Source organism: Hylobates moloch, unplaced genomic scaffold, assembly GCF_009828535.3.
Source record: "Hylobates moloch isolate HMO894 unplaced genomic scaffold, HMol_V3 SCAFFOLD_16, whole genome shotgun sequence".
Taxonomy (NCBI): Eukaryota; Metazoa; Chordata; class Mammalia; order Primates; family Hylobatidae; genus Hylobates; species Hylobates moloch.
In genome coordinates, this window is record NW_026652291.1 from 10,121,758 (window position 1) to 10,139,133 (window position 17,376).

Genomic DNA, 17,376 nt, shown 5'->3' on the forward strand with positions numbered 1-17,376 from the left:
TTCACTGTGTTAGCCAGGATGGTCTCGATCTCCTGACCTTGTGATCCACCAGCCTCGGGCTCCCAAAGTGCTGGGATTACAGGCGTGAACCACCGCACCCAGCCCTATGTCATAGTTTCTTTAATAGGACAGTGCTCAGTGCCACAGAATATATAAGAACCCATGGCCCACAGACCCCCATGAGGAGAAGCGTGGAATCTAGTCTAAACGCTTGGGTCCTCGGAGGCTTTGTGGAAATCCCTGGCCAGCAGAGCATTTGGAAACCCAGGACCACAGAAGCATGGTCTAGGCTGGTGGGTCTCCAATGGGGAGCATTTGGCAGTGTCTAGAGATGCCTCTCCCCGAGGAAAATCTTTGGCAATGTCCTAAGACGGTAGAGGGGCTGGATGCTGCTACTGCATCCGGGTGGCGGCCAGGGATGCTGCAAAACCACCCTACAGTGCACGGGACAGCCCCACACAGCGCAGAACGATCCAGCCCACATGGCAATGGTGCCAAGGGAGAAGAACCGTGGTGCGGGCACCAGATCTGCCATCGGGAGACGCGGACTCCCCCCTTTTCACCTGCTGTGTGGCTTTCCATGAGCCCCTGACTCCCTCCATAAAGTGAGTGGGTAGAACGTCTTTAATAATTCAAGAACCACTTGATAAATTTTGCCACAACTGTGCAGTACCTGAACTATTTCTTTAACATTTGTATTTAAATGGACTCATTTTTTTTAAAAAAACTGATGATTATTTATTTAGAAAGAAAACATATCACTGTCATAAATGGAAAAGATGGTGCCGATTCCAAACAGGCAGATAATCACACAAATAAATACAATGAAACCGAACGGAGCCATTCGGTTCTATTTGGCTCCACGCTGTTTCCAGCTGAAGGCGTGGAAAGGAAGATAAACAAATGTCAGAAAGTGTTCAAGACAGAAGCACCCAACAGAGACTTTCTCCTTGACTTAATCAAATGGCTTGAAAAAGACTTATGGGGAAGGAATAGGGTTCTCAGGTGGTGAGTCCATGCTATTTAAGGCAGACAGTCTAGCCCTTGGGAAGGCCCCTCTGGCTCTAACGCGGGACCCCAGGAAACAGTGTTTTGCAGGACAGTCCCAGTTCTGCTCTGGAAAATGCAGCAACTGTATTCTTTTTCCCTGCCTGTTTTTCCCTCACCCCCTCTACCCTCTTCAGGACATAGCCAAAGATTTTCCCAGGGGCGAGGAGTCTCTGGGGAGGCTGGAGGAGCAGTCTGTGGGCGTCATTCGGAACACCTCTCCTTTGGGTGCAGAGAAGATCACCGGAGAACTGGAAGAGATGAGGAAAGTTCTGGAGAAGCTGCACGCCCTCTGGGAGGAGGAGGAGGAGCGGCTGCGGGGCCTGCTCCAGTCCAGGGGAGCCTGTGAGCAGCAGATTAAGCAGCTGGAGGCTGAGCTCAGTGAGTTCAGGATGGTCCTGCAGAGGCTGGCCCAGGAGGGCCTGCAGCCCGCGGCGAAGGCGGGGACCGAGGATGAGCTGGTGGCACACTGGAGACGCTACTCGGTAAGCGTGCTTGGCTGAGTCATGGAGCCCAGGGTGCTGTCTGTGCCCCAGGATCCTGGCACTCAGACCTCCTCTGTGATGGAGAATCAGGTTGAGCCCTGAGCACACTCACTCTGTTTCTCCGGGATTCTTGGTATCTCAGCTCCCTGAGCGGGGAGTAGACAAGATAGGTGTTTATCCCCATTTTCTGGATGAGGAAGCTGGGGCCTGCAGAGATTTTTTTTCCCAACATCCCTAGAGTCACATGGTGGGTCTGTGAATAAATAACAGCAGAGGTGGATTGGGCAGCCAGGTTTGGGCCTCAAATCTACTCTCTTGCCCCCGGTGGTGGGATAAGGTGTGGGCTTCCTTTGCGTGGAACAGGGAATATTGGATCAGAAGGGGAAACTCTTTTTTTTTTTTTTTTTTTTTGAGACGGAGTCTCGCTCTGTCGCCCAGGCTGGAGTGCAGTGGCGCAATCTCCGCTCACTGCAAGCTCCGCCTCCCGGGTTCATGCCATTCTCCTGCCTCAGCCTCTCCGAGTAGCTGGGACTACAGGTGCCCGCCACCACGCCTGGCTAATTTTTTTGTATTTTTAGTAGAGACGAGGTTTCACCATGGTCTCGATCTCCTGACCTTGTGATCCGCCTGCCTCGGCCTCCCAAAGTGCTGGGATTACAAGCGTGAGCCACCGCGCCCAGCCCAGAAAGGGAAACTCTTAATGTGGAGATGATGGGGAACAAACATGGGCCTTTAGGAGGCCAAGCAGCAGAGGCTCACCGTGGTGGGGGGTGCTTCCCAGACCCCGACATGACATCCCATCAGAGGCTCCCCACCCCTCCCCCGAGGTATACGAACTGAAGCTTGACTTGTGGATAAAGAGAGGTTTTTTTTGTTTTTTTTTTTGAGGCGGAGTCTCGCTCTGTCGCCCAGGCTGGAGTGCAGTGGCGGGATCTCGGCTCACTGCAAGCTCCGCCTCCCGGGTTCGCGCCATTCTCCTGCCTCAGCCTCCCAAGCAGCTGGGACTACAGGTGCCTGCCACCACGCCCGGCTAATTTTTTTTTTGTATTTTTAGTAGAGACAGGGTTTCACCGTGATCTCGATCTCTTGACCTCGTGATCCGCCCGCTTCGGCCTCCCAAAGTGCTGGGATTACAAGCGTGAGCCACCGCGCCCGGCCGATAAAGAGAGTTTTAAAATAAGAAGCAATGGCCCTCCCCACCTCTGTCCTTATTTCTTGTTAACTCAGGATCACGACTTCATGAGAGGAGATATCTCCAAGGGAAGCCATCTCAGATCTTACCTGCACTCTGCCACTGTTGTTACATGTTTTCTCTTCCTTCTAATCTTTCCTCATATGCAAAAATATTTTTTGTAGGGAGAAACAAAGGGCTGTCTTCTCATTTGATCTTGTAGCAGAACAGGTTACCCTGCAGTGATCACCTTCCTCCGAAGGGAACTGTCCCCCGCTTTAGGACTGTCTGCCTCAATGCGCCTTGGAGGTGGTATGGCACAGTGGTGAAGGGTGAGGACTTTGGGGCCAGACTAGCTGGGTTTAAGTCCTAGTTTCTCCCCTTGCTAACTGAGTGGCTTTCGGAAAATTACTTTAACCTCTGTTATGTGTGAAATGAAGCACTGAGAGGCTAGGAGACTTGCCTGTGGTTATACATCCAATAGGTGGAGACAGGGATTTTAACTTGAACCTAGGTAATCTGACTCAAGGTCATATGCTTCCAACCACTGGGCCAGCTCAGGCTCCCAGTTCTAGAAAATTAACATAGCAAGAGGAACAGACCAGGAATCCAGACATCAGTGGATCCATCCCCCCTGGGACTGCAACCCTGGGATGCTCCCGAGAGAGCACAGGGCTGGGTATGACTTGCGTTATCCCTCTGCTGACCAGAACCGGACCCTCATCTGTTTCAGGGAGACTGCAGCAAAGGTTGAAGTCAGGGTGGATTTGTGGCTTATCCAGTGTCTGGTCAGGAAATGCAACTACCTGGCAGGGTCCACCCTCCTGAGCCTCCCAAGGAATCAGCAAACTAAACCTGACAACATTATAGGTCCTAACATGGCATGTCAAGGCTGGAAGGGATGCGGTCTTATTTTACAAGGAGGGAACTGAGCCTAGAAAAAGGTCATGCTTAGCCAGGCCACCCAGCCATGGGGCAGCGTCCTTCCCAGGAATGAGGGCCCTGGGTGTTCCAGCACTGCCTCAAGTTGATGATGGGCCTTCCAGTGGCCTGGGCAGGCCTCTCTCCAGGGGCAGCCCCCGGTCTTGCTCACGCTCTGCACCCTTGCCCTTCCTCGGCTGAATTCCTGCATGCTGGCCAGCTTTCCTGACTACTGATATGCTGGGCTTCTTCATGAATGATTTTCAACCTGCCAGTTCCCACAAACAAACTGTGTCTGGTCTTCTGTGAAAACTTCATAGATGTCATTATGTTTGCTAACTAATTGAATAGCGATAGGAACATTTTTGAGAATGAGCAGGGCTGGCTGGGCAGATGCCGTGTCCTTCTGCCTACATAGTGGCCCCTATTGCCCCAGCTGCTGCCTAAAATCCTTCCCTCTATTTGTGCTTTCTCCCTTGAGCTTAATACTCTAAACCCTGTTCATCCGTGGGTCACCCCAGGCTAAGCCTAATTGGAGCTGCCCCTGGTTCCCTGTGAATGGAGGATCCATCAGAGGTCGGTATGGTCAAGAAGGGCAGAAGCACAAGGCTGCCTCCTGGGATTGAGGGAGCTGGGGATGGGGAGGGACCAACGCACCCCTGCTCTGTACCAAGTGCCTTGTCAATATCACCCGACCCATGTGGTTGGTGAGAGTGGCCCCATTTATCAATGAGGAAACAGCCCAAAGTGCACAGCTAGGAGAAGAAAGAGGTGGGTCTCCAGGCCAGCTCTGTGTTGTGGCAAAGCCCAGCACTTTCTACTACCCCACCCTGCCTCCTACTGAGCAGGGCCAAGCAAGGGGCTGGGAGTCCTGCAGATCAAGGTCAAATATGGAACTTCCCAGGACAGCAGGGCAAGGCTGTGTCTGGAGTGTCTGCACACGCTGACGTGAAGCAGCTTAGGAATTGTTCATGCAAATAGCTTCTAGGCTTGCTGAGAATAATAACCGGGTTCACAAAGCACCTTTAGAGACATGAAGAGGCCCTGCTCTGATGTCGGGTCCACCATCTACAGACTCTGCAACCATCAGAGAGCTCTTAGCCCAAGTTTCATTGTAAATAACATTGGGACATGGAGACTAGCCTTTCAGGACTGTTGTGAGGCTTAAACGAATGGGACACCCAGGGCACTCAGCCTGGCATTGGTGTCCCCTGGGTATTAGTTATTTGTACCATTAGGAGCTAGTGTTTGCCATGACAATGCTGGGAGGTAGGGGACAATAAAGAGCGGAACTGTAGCCCAGCAACAGACAGTAAAGGCTGAGTTCCAGGTCATGGAGCTGGAGATGGGAGGGCAGGGGCTGAGCTCAGGAGTGGGGCCCCAGTTCCTGTCCCTGGTGACAGTTTCTTCCCAGCCTGGCCCACCCCCACTGGCCATGCTCACCCTCCTGCACACACACTTATCCTGTTGAGGAGCTTCACCTCCCACTGTGGTGTCGTCATGTGCCGCAGGCAACACGGGCGGCGCTGGCCTCGGAGGAGCCCCGGGTGGACCGGCTGCAAGCCCAGCTGAAGGAGCTCATCGTCTTCCCTCACAACCTGAAGCCACTCTCCGATAGTGTGGTTGCTGCCATCCAGGAGTATCAGAGGTATCTGGGAAGGCCAAGGGTGGTGGGAATCAGGGTGTGCTGGAACCCACATTTCCCCATCTCCAGAAGGAGGGCTTGCTTTCTCCTGCAACACAGTAACTTCTAAATCATTCTTTGCACCTCTCAATGACTGGCTTTTACAGGTTCTCACTTGGCTCAGACACTGTCCCCTTTGACTGTTTTGCATTTGCTCCCAGAAAGAGGCCTGAACTTTGCATTTATCCAGGCTAGTGGCTCAGCCACCCATCCTATCATGACTCTTTATGCAGGTTAGCATTGGGGAGGGGTGATGGCCCAAAGGGAGGGCTTTTCAATAGACAGACTCCATTCCCCTGCCTTCGGATGCTGACTTCAACATCTGAGCCATCTCCAGACCAGCCTCCATATGCCCCTCAGCCCGCGGGCTCAGGCACAGCAGGACCTCTAGCTTCCTAGTTTAGCAAATGCAGCAGCCCTGTATCCTCTCTGTGTGGAACCGAGCAAAGTGTTGATTTGAAATCTATTACCTGTCTTCACTGCATGAGCCTCTGAGGTGTTCTGAACATGGTACAACTGTCCATGCAGCTATCACGCATCTCCTACCTCTGCCTGGTACAGGGAGCTCCTTCAGAATAAACAAAGGGAGCTCCCACCTTTGCTGTGTGTCTGTCATCCCACAGCATGCTCAGGCCTACATCTATAAAACTGGGGCAGTGGCCTGGATCCCCCGTGGGATGCTAAGGTTGGGGTAGGGCTGGGGTTAGGGGGTCGGATTTCCTGCGCACAAAGTAGCCAGGGAGACAGAGTGGCCAAGGGTCTTCCTCTCCCTCTGGTTTCTCTCACTGAGGTTTCAGGTATTGGTTTCCTATGACTTGGTGCTGGACATTGTGTTTGAAAAATTATTTGTAGAAATTAAATGGGCCTAGAATGACGGTACCTTACTCAAGAAAGGGTTTTGTTTGCTTCTGCCAGGTGCCTGGGGGCAGGCAGGGCTGGTCTAGGGTCTCCATAATTTATCTTCAAGGCTTGTATTCCCTGGTCATGAAGCTGGGCCATCCGTCTGTTGGACTGGCTTGCTTGCAGTGTACTTTTATCCTCAGGGCATGGACCTTTGCGATCCCAGCTTCATGTGAGGTGCTGTTTTCAGAATCTGCCCATTTTTGATAGACCCTTATCCTGAGAGGCTGCCAAACCCTAACTCAGTCTTGCAGCTATTGCTTCCAGATTGGTAAATGCCCTCAGGGTCAAAGATGGTTAGACTCACATTTCTATTATTTGTTTTTTAAAACTTTGATCAAGCAATTTGTTTGTCTTTTGTTTTTGTACTCAGTGGGAGGGCCAGTCTGAATTAATGATTCTTCCGTTCCTGGAGGAATAATGTCTCCATGTGTCATCTCATCTAACACTTAGAATGATTATATGAGAGGGGCACCGTGTTGCCTATTTCATAGGTGAGAAAACTGAGGCTTGTTAATGTTGAGCCACTTAAGGTCATATAGCTGGCCTGTCTGGCTCCAAACTCCCAGCTCTTTATACCTACTATAGAATCAGAGAACACTCATGCCTTTTATTTATTTATGTATTTATTTTGGAGACAGGTGTCGCTCTGTCACCTAGGTTGGAGTGCGGCGATGCAATCACAGCTCACTGCAACCTCGAACTCCTGGGCTGAAGCAATCCTCCTACCTCAGCCTCCCGAGTAGCTAGGACTACAGGCATGCACTATGATGCCTGGCTAATTTTTAAATTTTTTTTTTTTTAGAGATGGGGTCTTGCTGTGTTGCCCAGGCTGGTCTCGTACTCCTGGCCTCAAGTGATCCTCCTGCTTTGGCCTCCCAAAGTGCTGGGACTACAGGTGTGAGCCACCATATCCTGCCCATGAATGTAAATTATATAAGAGCCTACAGGTCCCAAGGAGCCCAGTGTCTGTCCTCAGGAAGACCCCAGGCCTGCTGCTCATGCCTTTTCATAGTGATATTAATCAAAGTCCCTTCCAGCTACATCTTCTGTCTACTGCTGCAGACATTCCCAGCAACTGAAATAGGAGAAGGCCCACCCTGGGAGCAGTACATGCTCGGCCTCTTGAGGGTCTTGGCGGAGGCCTCATCCCTGGACTGAACCCACTCTCTCTCCTCCCTCATTTTCTCCCTCCACGCTCCTTGCAGCCTGAAGGTGAAGAGCGCCAGGCTGCGCAATGCCACGGGGGTGGAGCTGTGGCAGCATTTCCAGCGGCCTCTGCAGGATCTGCAGCTGTGGAAGGCCCTGGCCCAGCGGCTCTTGGAGGTCACTGCCAGCCTGCCGGACCTGCCTTCCCTCCACACCTTCCTGCCCCAGATCGAGGTAACCGTGGTCCTGCCAACTGGGTGCAGCTGGGGTGGGCCACTGGCGGGGCATGGTGTTTCAGCCTCTCTCCCAAGGGAAGGCCGGTTGCCGGGAGCTCCGGATATCTGGGGAGAGCTCACTGCGCCCGGTCTGCTGAGTCTGGTGCACAGGGAGTGTCCGTGCTTGCTTGTTACATTGACAAAGGTCAGCTCGGCTCCTGGGCAGGAGGCGAAGCCTGCTGCCTGGGGATTAACCCGGGGCTCCGTACGGACGCTCCCCACCCGCAAGCATCTACCAAGTGGAGGCATCAGCAGTCCTGCGAGAGCAGCGTTATCAGGCCATTGCCTTTACTGCGGCTCCAAGTGGCAGGAAACCTGACCTGACCTGCAGTATCTTAAAACAGCGACATTCAGGCAGTCCAGGGTGCCAGGCCACAGCTCAGTGGTGTCACCAGGACCAAGCCCTTTGTAGATCTAAGCCAGGTCTCCCCTCATGGCCCCAGCATGGCTGCTGTGGCTCCAAACATGCGTCTCCCATGAACAACAACTGGCTCCGGATGGAGCCGCGGATGCACGGGGCTCTCTCCACCTCCACTTCCGCCTTTCAAATCCTCCCCTGACTCCTGCACACTCCCCTTACATCTCATTGGCTGGTCAAGGTCATATGATTATTCCTGGCCCAATCACCGGCAAGGATGATGGGATTACTGTAACCGGTTTGTACCAATTAGACTCAGTGCCCCGGAACTGAGCACTTTGCATCCCAAAATGCTGGTTATTTGGGAAGAGAGAAGGAGGAATGGCTGTGGGATGAGCAGAAGACAGCATCTGCCATGATGCCCATCACTATGGTGTCCCCAGCGTGCCTATACATACTGTCTCTGGCATCACTGAACTCTGAAGTCCATAAAATGATTTTGTGTCTAGAGATTCTTAGACACAAAGAGTGGGAAAAGACTCAAACGTGTGTGAGATGTATAATTATTCTGATTATAAAAGGCACACCTACTTGGAGACTGTAAAGGTGTGTGAAGAAGAAAACAAAAAGCTCCCATTATCCCACAAGCCATAGGGATGAACATGTTGGGGCAATTTCTCCATTGCTTTTTATGCCTCCTTGGTATTATTGGGGAGAACCAATAACCAGGGTTGGCCCCTGCTCACCCTTGGGTACACTACTTGGCCATGTGCCTGCATTTTGAAACGTCTACCCTTGTGATTTTCCGCTTGGGGCTTATATTGGGACAAGAATTTGTTTTCTCTATTCTTGGCTTTTTTTTTTTTGGAGACGAAGTCTTGCTCTATCACCCAGGCTGTTGTGCAGTGGTGCGATCTCAGCTCACTGCAACCTCTGCCTCCCGGGTTCAAGAGATTCGCCTGCCTCAGCCTCCCAAGTAGCTGGGATTACAGGCACGCACCACCATGCCTGGCTACTTTTTTGTATTTTCAGTAGAGACGGGGTTTCATCATGTGGGCCAGGCCGGTCTTGAGCTCCCGACCTCAAGTGAGCTGCCTGCCCTGGCCTCCCAAAGTGCTAGGATTAGACATGAGCCACTGTGCCAGACCTCCCTTAATAGTTTTTAAGCTGCAGGGCATGCCCTTTCTTTCCAAGGGTCCAGTGGGCCCCTTCTCCCAGCCCCATGCTCCAAAGGATGGTGGGCCATCTTTTCTAGGTACTCCTCAGGGCATCCTCGAGTGAATTTCATGTGTGCCACAAACCTTAATTTTAGATCAGAAGATCCCAAATCTGTCCTTTATATCTGATTAAATCCATTTAGGTATTTCCGTGAGATATGGTCACCAAGAGGCAGAAGATTTAATTACAATTTTTATGTATTTGGGATCAAGTTCTATAATTGTATATTCTGATATTCTCACTCCACACATTTGAGCTTTTGTTCTCAGCATCATTTAAAATCATTCAAATAAAAGTGATCATTTTCAATGGCTGGATGATATTCTATTTTGGAGTGTGCCATAATGTAATGTATCCACAATTAGAGGCTTAGGTTGTTACTGATTTTTTATTGTCATAATTCACATATTTTGAATGTCTATACACATGTAGTTTTATTTCCATTTCTACCATGATCTTCCTTATTTTGCAGATGAGGGATCAGAGCCAGGGAACCTATTTGACAAAAGAGGAAACTGAGGCTCAGATCTGCCCATAGCTTCCCAACTAGTACATAATCCAGACTCATGATCTCAGCTCCCCAGCCTAAACTCTTAACTTCCGTGATATTGTGCCTGAGCTTGGTGAAAAGGGGGTAAAGGTGACTCCCCTACAGTGAGAGGCTTGACCTCTGTGCGGCGGAACACAAGCTAGATGCCCTGGTGTGCAGGTCATGCCAGTAGAGCTGTATCAGCTGTGGTTACACTGCCTCTTCCAGAAACACCTGCCTTTCAAGGCCTGTCATCAGTACTGCCTTCTCCAAAGTGATACTCGATTTCCCCAACCAGGAGTGTCCACCTCTGCCTTGAACTCCCACGGCACTAGCTCCAGCTTTGCTTAAAGAATGACCACTTTCCGTCTTGTATTGAAGTGACTTTCCTGGGTTGGAATCTTTGTTCTTTCTCTCCCAACCCCGTGCCTAGCTCAGTGTTTTAAGTCTGAGAGTGGGTTCTCAGCAACATCATCAGGTATAAAACGAAAGAACTCTGGCCGAAGACAAAACCTCTGGTTTCCAGAACCCCAGACTCTCGATTAGAAATGCAACAGGTGCTTACCTGAAACAGCTGGAGAGGCAACAGGAGCTGGAGGCTTGGTTCAGGCTCTAAGAATTGCAGGGCTTTGGGGGCAAGAAGAGTGAATGTAGGCTGGGAATGGGGTCACAGAAGGCTTCCTGGAGGAGGTAGGGCCTGGGCTGCACAGAGTTCAGGCTATATGGCAGCCTGCTACCATTGTAGGAGGCTTCTGGGCACCCCACTTAGTTCTCCTCTTTGCCTGGCAAACTCCTGCACATCAGCAGTCTGCTGAGTATCACCTCCTCTGGGAAGCCTTCCTGAATTCTCTCTGATCATGCTCCTACAGGTCTGTAGCTCCCTTCAAAATGTCCAAAACACTATTGCAGATAGCGCTGGGGGGTGCGTCCACTGTTGTTGGTGATGGGGGATCACTGAGTAGAGGATCAAGCCGGCTGGTTCTGGGTTCTGCTGCAATGTGGCGGCTCGGTGGTGGGGAGCCAACTAACTAGGAGGCAGCAGCCATTCCGGAGCTGTGTGGTCCAGGTTTCCAAGGCTGAGGGTGCACTGCAGTCAGGGGCAGAGGCCATGGAGAGGAGACAGACTTCTGAGGCCTGTAGGAGGTGGATATTACTCAGGCTTGAGTATCAAGACAGATGTGGGAGGTGAGAGAGGAATCAAAGTTGACCCCGAAACTCAGGTCCTTGCCAGCTCATTCCTGCCAGCTCATTTTGTTTCTACTTGAGTTTGCTGCTTCCTCAGACACCTGCCCAAAGGTGAGCTTCCTAAGCAGTTGCAACCAGAACAGTTGTTCCCCTGGCTCTGTTTCTGAGCTGTGTCCTGCCCGGTCTGTGGTTCACGGAAGCCTTGTCTCCCACAGGCAGCCCTGATGGAAAGCTCCCGCCTGAAAGAGCTGCTGACGATGCTGCAGCTGAAGAAAGACCTCTTGATTGGCGTCTTTGGCCAGGAGAGAGCCACGGCACTCCTGGAGCAGGTGGCAGGTTCCGTGAGGGACAGAGACCTGCTGCATAACAGCCTCCTGCAGAGGAAAAGCAAACTGCAGGTGTGCAGCACCAGGCATCTGCTGGGGACTCGGCTTGGCCACGGGGCTGGAGCACCCACTGGGGAGGCAGACGGCCCTATGTTCTAAACTCAGCTCTGCCACTTGCCACTGTGTGGCCCTGGGTGTGTCCCTTTGTCCCTGACAATCTCAGCCTCCTCATGTGTAAACTGGGTAGGATTCTTGCATGGTCCCTCTAACTGGTTTCCTAGTCACCACCTGTCTGCCTCCAAGCCCTGTCCCCAAGCCCCCTGCAATCAAATTGAATCCAGTCCAGTCTCCTCCAGACCCTCCCTTCTGATGGGAGGGTCAAATAAGAAAATGGCGCTAAAAGTCTTTGTAAAATTTAAAACACCCTGGAGCTGGAAGCTCATATTAGTGACACATTTCAAAATGACTACACTACATCGATGACATGGCATGGCACGTCGTGGACAGCTTATTCTTTTAGGTAACAAATGTTTGCTGAGCATCTAATGATGATGACAATAATAACTATGATCTATGGGGCACTGGCTATGGGCCAGGGCATTGCTAAGAGCTCCAGATCCTTGATCTTATCTAATCCACTTAAGAGCACTATGAGGGAGGTACTGTTATTTTTCTTGTTTTACACACGAGGACACTGAAGCAGGATGGTCAAGAAGGTGGCTCATGGTCCATATGGGGTACAGCCAGGACCCAGCCCATGATTTCAGCTCCCGTGCATGTTCCCTCCATCCGCAGGGCCTGGTGCAGTTCTAGGAGCTGGGGGGATGAAGAAAGGAAGCCAAGGTCTTCACCCTCAAACACTCACAGCTTTTGCTCGTGGACACGAATAAGTAGGCAATTACTAGAAGACATCAAAGTGCTGTTTTACAGCAAGAGTTGGCAGACTGTTTCTGTGAAGGGCCAGATAGTGAAGGTTTTAGAGTCTGCAGGGCAGGCGGTGTCTGTCGCAGCTCCTCAGTACCACCACTGCAGCGTGGACACAGCTATAAATGTATGGGCATGGCTGGGTTCCTATAAAACTTTCTTTACAAAAACAGGCCTCTGGTGGGATTTGGTCAGTGGGTGGAGGGGTGTAGCTTGCCCCAGTTCTAGAGGGATGTGGCCAAAGTGTTCTGTGAGGACACTATGGTGACTCTAAGGAGAGGCACCCAACTCCATGAGGGCTCAGGGAAGGCTTCCTGGAGGAGGTGGCGCCTGAGTGAGCATGAGCTGGCCGAGACGAAGAGCAGCCTGGCTGCACGGGTCAGGTCTCACCAACACAGTGCCTGTGAGCAACGCTCTTAATTTGCACGCTGTCCTGTGTCTCTGCAGAGCCTGCTCGCTCAGCACAAAGACTTTGGAGCAGCTTTCGAGCCCCTGCAGAGGAAGCTCTTGGACCTCCAAGTCAGGGTCCAAGCCGAGAAGGAGCTTCAGCGGGACCTTCCTGGAAAACAGGCCCAGCTCTCAAGGTTGCAGGTGAGGGGTTTGTGAGGCCTGAATCACTCCTGCCCAGGTGCTCAGCTGCACCTGGAAGCGGCTTCTTTCTCTAGCAGTAACCAGCAAAGCAACAGCTGCCGTGAGCCAGAAATTTAGACCCTTAGCTGAGATCTGACCTCTCATCTCAACAGAACCTCTGCTTATTTATCTGATGGTTCCTGACCTCAAACAACTGAGTCTTGAGCTCAGCAAAATGACAAGCTTTTTGTTTACTCCTCAGTTCCAAAGTCTAACATTGGTATTTGTTTTTAGAATTGCTTTGCTAAGCATTCTTAATGAGTCCAGAGGTGTTCAGTTAAACCAACTTTGGGATTGAGAATAAATGTTCTGAAACGTGGACTGTAAGTAGGCTGACTGTTGATCATTGTTGGCTGGATAAGGAACTTGCTGGTTTTTAAAATGCTTGTGATACGATAGTTCTCTTTTTAAAACCCAAGCACCGCTCATACATAAATTGAGAGTCTTCTCTAGAAGACATTAAAAACGGTGCATTTTAGGCCGGGAGCGGTGGCTCATGCCTGTAATCCCAGCACTTTAGGAGGTGAGCAGATTGCCTGACTTTAGGAGTTTGAGACCAGCCTGGGCAACCTGGTGAAACCCTGTCTCTACTTAAAATAAAATAAAATAAAAAAGCCAAAAAATTAGCCAGGCGTGGTGGCAGGAATCTGTAACCCCAGCTACTCGGGAGGCCGAGGCACCAGAATCTCTTGAACCCAGGAGGTGGAGGTTGCAGTGAGCCCACGTTGTACCACTGCACTCCAGCCTGGGTGACAGAGTGAGACTCTGTCCCCCAAAAAAGAAAAAAAATAGTGCATTTTGGGTTTTACAACTAAAATTGGGATGTGTTTCTTCATAATGAGAGGTGGTCATCAAGTATGAGTCCCGATGTGAGTTTGTCCCCAGAGATGCCATCTGGCTTGTAGCAGAGTTCATTTTCATGGTGTCCCAGAATATTTTTGTCTGATTTTTAAAATCTCTCCAGCCCTGAGAATGGGCCCATCAGACCAGCCATGTGGTTGGTACTTCCGCTGGTATGAAAGAGCCCCACCGCCTTGGGGAATTTACCCCTCCCAGGTTCTCCCATTCAGAGCCTCTGCCCTGATCAGCCACCCCCAGGGAGGGAGAGGCGGGAAGATTAGCCTACCTGTTCCCTTCTCTACTGCAGGGGCTGCAGGAAGAGGGGCTGGACCTGGGGGCACAGATGGAGGCTGCGAGGCCTCTGGTCCAGGAGAATCCCAACCACCAGCACAAAATGGACCAGCTTTCCTCCGACTTCCGGGCCCTGCAGAGGTCTCTGGAGGTAAGGGGCTGGCAGAAGGGCCTGTGCTTTGACAGAGAGCAGGCCCCTGTCATCCAACACACCTGGGGCCTTTCTCCCCCTTTCCTGCCTTCATTCCTTCTAACCTCTCTTTTTTCTTTCTCCCTTTTTTTCTTCCCTTCCTGATTCATACAACAGACAATTATTGAGCACCTCCCATATGCCAGGCAGTATTCTAGGTGGCCCTAAGGATGGAGGTAGCAGAGCATGACAGCCCAGGCCCCTGCTCTCCTGAGTGTTACGCCCCAGTTGGGTAGATGGACAATTAATCATCAAGCAAACAAGTCAATGCACGATTACATATCGAGATTAGGGCCAAGCGGCAAAAGAAGAGAGCAGGCTGCTGAGATCCTTAGGCAGTCCAGAGCACAGGCGGCCTCGCGTCCCCTGCAGCCTGCACAAGGCCTGGAGGCCACAGAGCTTCGTCGCCAGTGCCCTCTAGTGGCTACCTCCGCTCTTTCTAGGGTTCGTCCAGGATTCAGTCCCCTTCCAGCAGTGGGCATGGAACTCGAAGCTCCTTCAAAACTGGCCTGAGGACAAGTGGAAATGCAGACCCCAGGCCCCACTGTGACACTGATTCAGATGCAGTCCTGGGTCTGCCTTTGTAACAAGCCCTGAGGAGTGTAAAGCAGAGTCTCTGGCGCTCACACCTCAAGAAAACCTAGTGAGGCAGTGAGAGCTCTCCTTCCTACCTGACTTTGCACGCCCTATTTCATACCAAACATTCCTAACCTTCTCTTTACACTCCTGAAATTCATAGGGAAAATACCCACCCAGGAAATAGAAAAGAGAAATCAAAGGAAAGTAATTATAATACAATATTGTCCTTCAATATGTAAGTACTCCCAGATGGCCACATTCAAGACATAAGGAGCTGGTCAGAACGTGCCCTCCCTGCGTGACAGCCGCAAATGCTGTGTCAAGTGGCACAGCCATCACGGCCTCTAGTGATGTGGTTTTCTGAAATGTGAACAACGCTTGATAGAACTTTGATCAAACCCAAGAGCAGTCTTCCATCCACTTACACAAAGGGTGTATGCAGCTCTAGAGAAGTCAGTATGTTGGTTAAAGCTGCAAAATCTTCCTTGTGTTTGTGTGTTGATTGGAGTGACAGTCTGAGCTCAGGTCATGACAAGCAGGTTTTTTACTGCTGTAGATATTAGGAGGACATGAGAAAATCGTGTGGGATGTGGGCGAATTCTGCGTTGGTGGACTATCCACCCCAGGGTGGAATGTGAACACCCATCCCTCTCACTCCACCTAGTATCACCCTCACCACCTCTATCGCAGCAACCACCAACCCTCCCCACCAGTTTCCAGGACATAAGGCATCACCTGTGGAGACCCATTGGTCTAAGTGACGATTAATGTCTGGATGAATTCACTTAATTACATTCAATAAACTAGCAGTTAGTAGTTTCAAGGTCGAGGCAGTAGAGAAATAGGACACGCTGTCCTCACTCCTCAGGAGCCCATAGAAGCAGCAAAAGTCTCCTAATACCTCCATCCAAATGATGGGCTAGATGAGTCATTATAAGAAGCAGCATTAACTGAGCATCACTAGGTGTTGCAAAATGATGATATTCCAATTCTTATTGATTGTTTATATTCCTCTTTAAAGAGAAATTGCCCTTTTATTATTTTGGTACCCAGTGCTTGTTAATCTAATACGTCCTTCCCCACAGCGAGGCAGTCTCTGTGTCCCCCTGGGGGGCAGGTATCTGATGTTGGCGATCACAGCTCTATGCACGGGAAGCCCTTGGAGGCACCTGGTCTAATGTTGGCACACAGGGACCAGGAGGGGACAGGGTAGAGACAACTCAGAGAAGTGGAGTTTTAGACAACTTCTCAGGCCCTCATTGACGGCTCACTGAGGACAGAGGCAGCAGTGTCCCCAGCCCCTGGTATGGGCCTGCTATCCAGCGATCTCAGTGAGTGTCTGTGGAATGCAGAAGGCAGGGCCTGTGGTAGCCCTGCAGAGAGTCATGATGACCTTATCCAGGGAACACAGCTGGAATGGGAACGGCAGGCCCCCTGGGGTCTGACTGGTTCATGGCGGGCTATGTAAAGAAAGCTCCAAAGGTCACAGGCTGGGTGACCAGGGGCATAGAGAATGGCTGCCCTTCTGGGGACAGTGTCTGCCTTTCCTGGAGACAGAGAGCTGAACAATAGATTGGCCCAGGAAACAGTACTCAGGAAAAAGAACAAAGAAAGACTGAATGTGAGTATCTGAGTGTGCAGCTCGATTAAATTTTTAAAAATTAAATGCATCTGTGTTACCAGCACCCAGATAAAACACAGAATTTTACCAGCCTCCCAAAGCCCCTGTGCCTGCGGTGATGCCCAGCTCACCATTCCTGACCCTCAAGGGGGGCTTCGACTTCACGCTTCCCGCAACATAGCTTGGGTTTGCCTGATGTTATCCTTCATTTAAATTGAATTGGACAGAATGTTTTCTTTTGTGCCTGGCCTTTAGCTCTCCACATGATGGTTGTAAATTCATCTGCTGTGTTACATGTGGTTATAGACTGTTCATTCTTGCTGCTGTAAAACATTCCATTGTGTGAATATACCACCGTGTATTTATTCATTCTACTCTTGATGGGCACTTGGATAGTTTCCAACTTGGGGCTGTCACATGTATGACCTCGGGTGAGGATGTGTTCCCATTTCTGGGACATACACCGGGAGTGGAATGGCTGGGCCATCAGCTACAGCCGTGTTCCGTTTGGATAGATTCTGACCCATGGTGTCCACAAGTGGTTGGGCCAATTTACACTTGGATCAGTGGTGGACAGGAGATCCGATTTCCCCCACCCTCACCTAGACTTGGTCGTTTTCCTAAAAGTTAGACAGGCTTTAAACCAGAGTTGATCTTCCCAGGGTAAATTCCTTGTGCTGTGTGGAGGGAAGGGCCAGCCCACCCTCTTGTGGTGCTACTTGGTGGGGAGCCCTGGAGTCCCCAGCAGGTGTGAGAGCCCTGCAGGGTGGAGGTGGTGTGGGGGTCTCCCCCTCAGCCAGCACTCAGGGTGCCCTGGGCTCCCCGGGCTGTGCTGCAGGACCTTGTGGACAGGTGTCAGCAGAGCGTGCAGGAGCACTGCACCTTCGGCCACCAGCTGCTGGAGCTGCAGCAGTGGATCGCCGTGACCACGCAAAAGCTGGAGGCACACCGGGGAGAGGCGGGCCCAGGGGATGCTGAGTCCCAGGAGGCCGAGTTTGAGGTAAGGCGATGGTTCCCTCACCCACTTCCCAAAGAAGTAGCCTTGACGGGCCA

At 51.2% G+C, this 17,376-nt stretch overlaps 1 protein-coding gene across 1 annotated transcript in view; it reads left to right on the forward strand.

Moving 5' to 3' along the window:
• The window catches only part of SYNE3 (spectrin repeat containing nuclear envelope family member 3), a 100,208-nt gene that overhangs the window by 59,425 nt on the left and 23,407 nt on the right, over positions 1-17,376 (forward strand). The window contains exons 6-12 of the mRNA XM_032180361.2: positions 1,185-1,532; positions 5,136-5,272; positions 7,417-7,591; positions 11,138-11,320; positions 12,620-12,763; positions 13,950-14,084; positions 17,162-17,323. Coding sequence (XP_032036252.1) covers positions 1,185-1,532; positions 5,136-5,272; positions 7,417-7,591; positions 11,138-11,320; positions 12,620-12,763; positions 13,950-14,084; positions 17,162-17,323 — 1,284 coding nt within the window. The remainder of the gene's footprint in view (positions 1-1,184; positions 1,533-5,135; positions 5,273-7,416; positions 7,592-11,137; positions 11,321-12,619; positions 12,764-13,949; positions 14,085-17,161; positions 17,324-17,376) is intronic.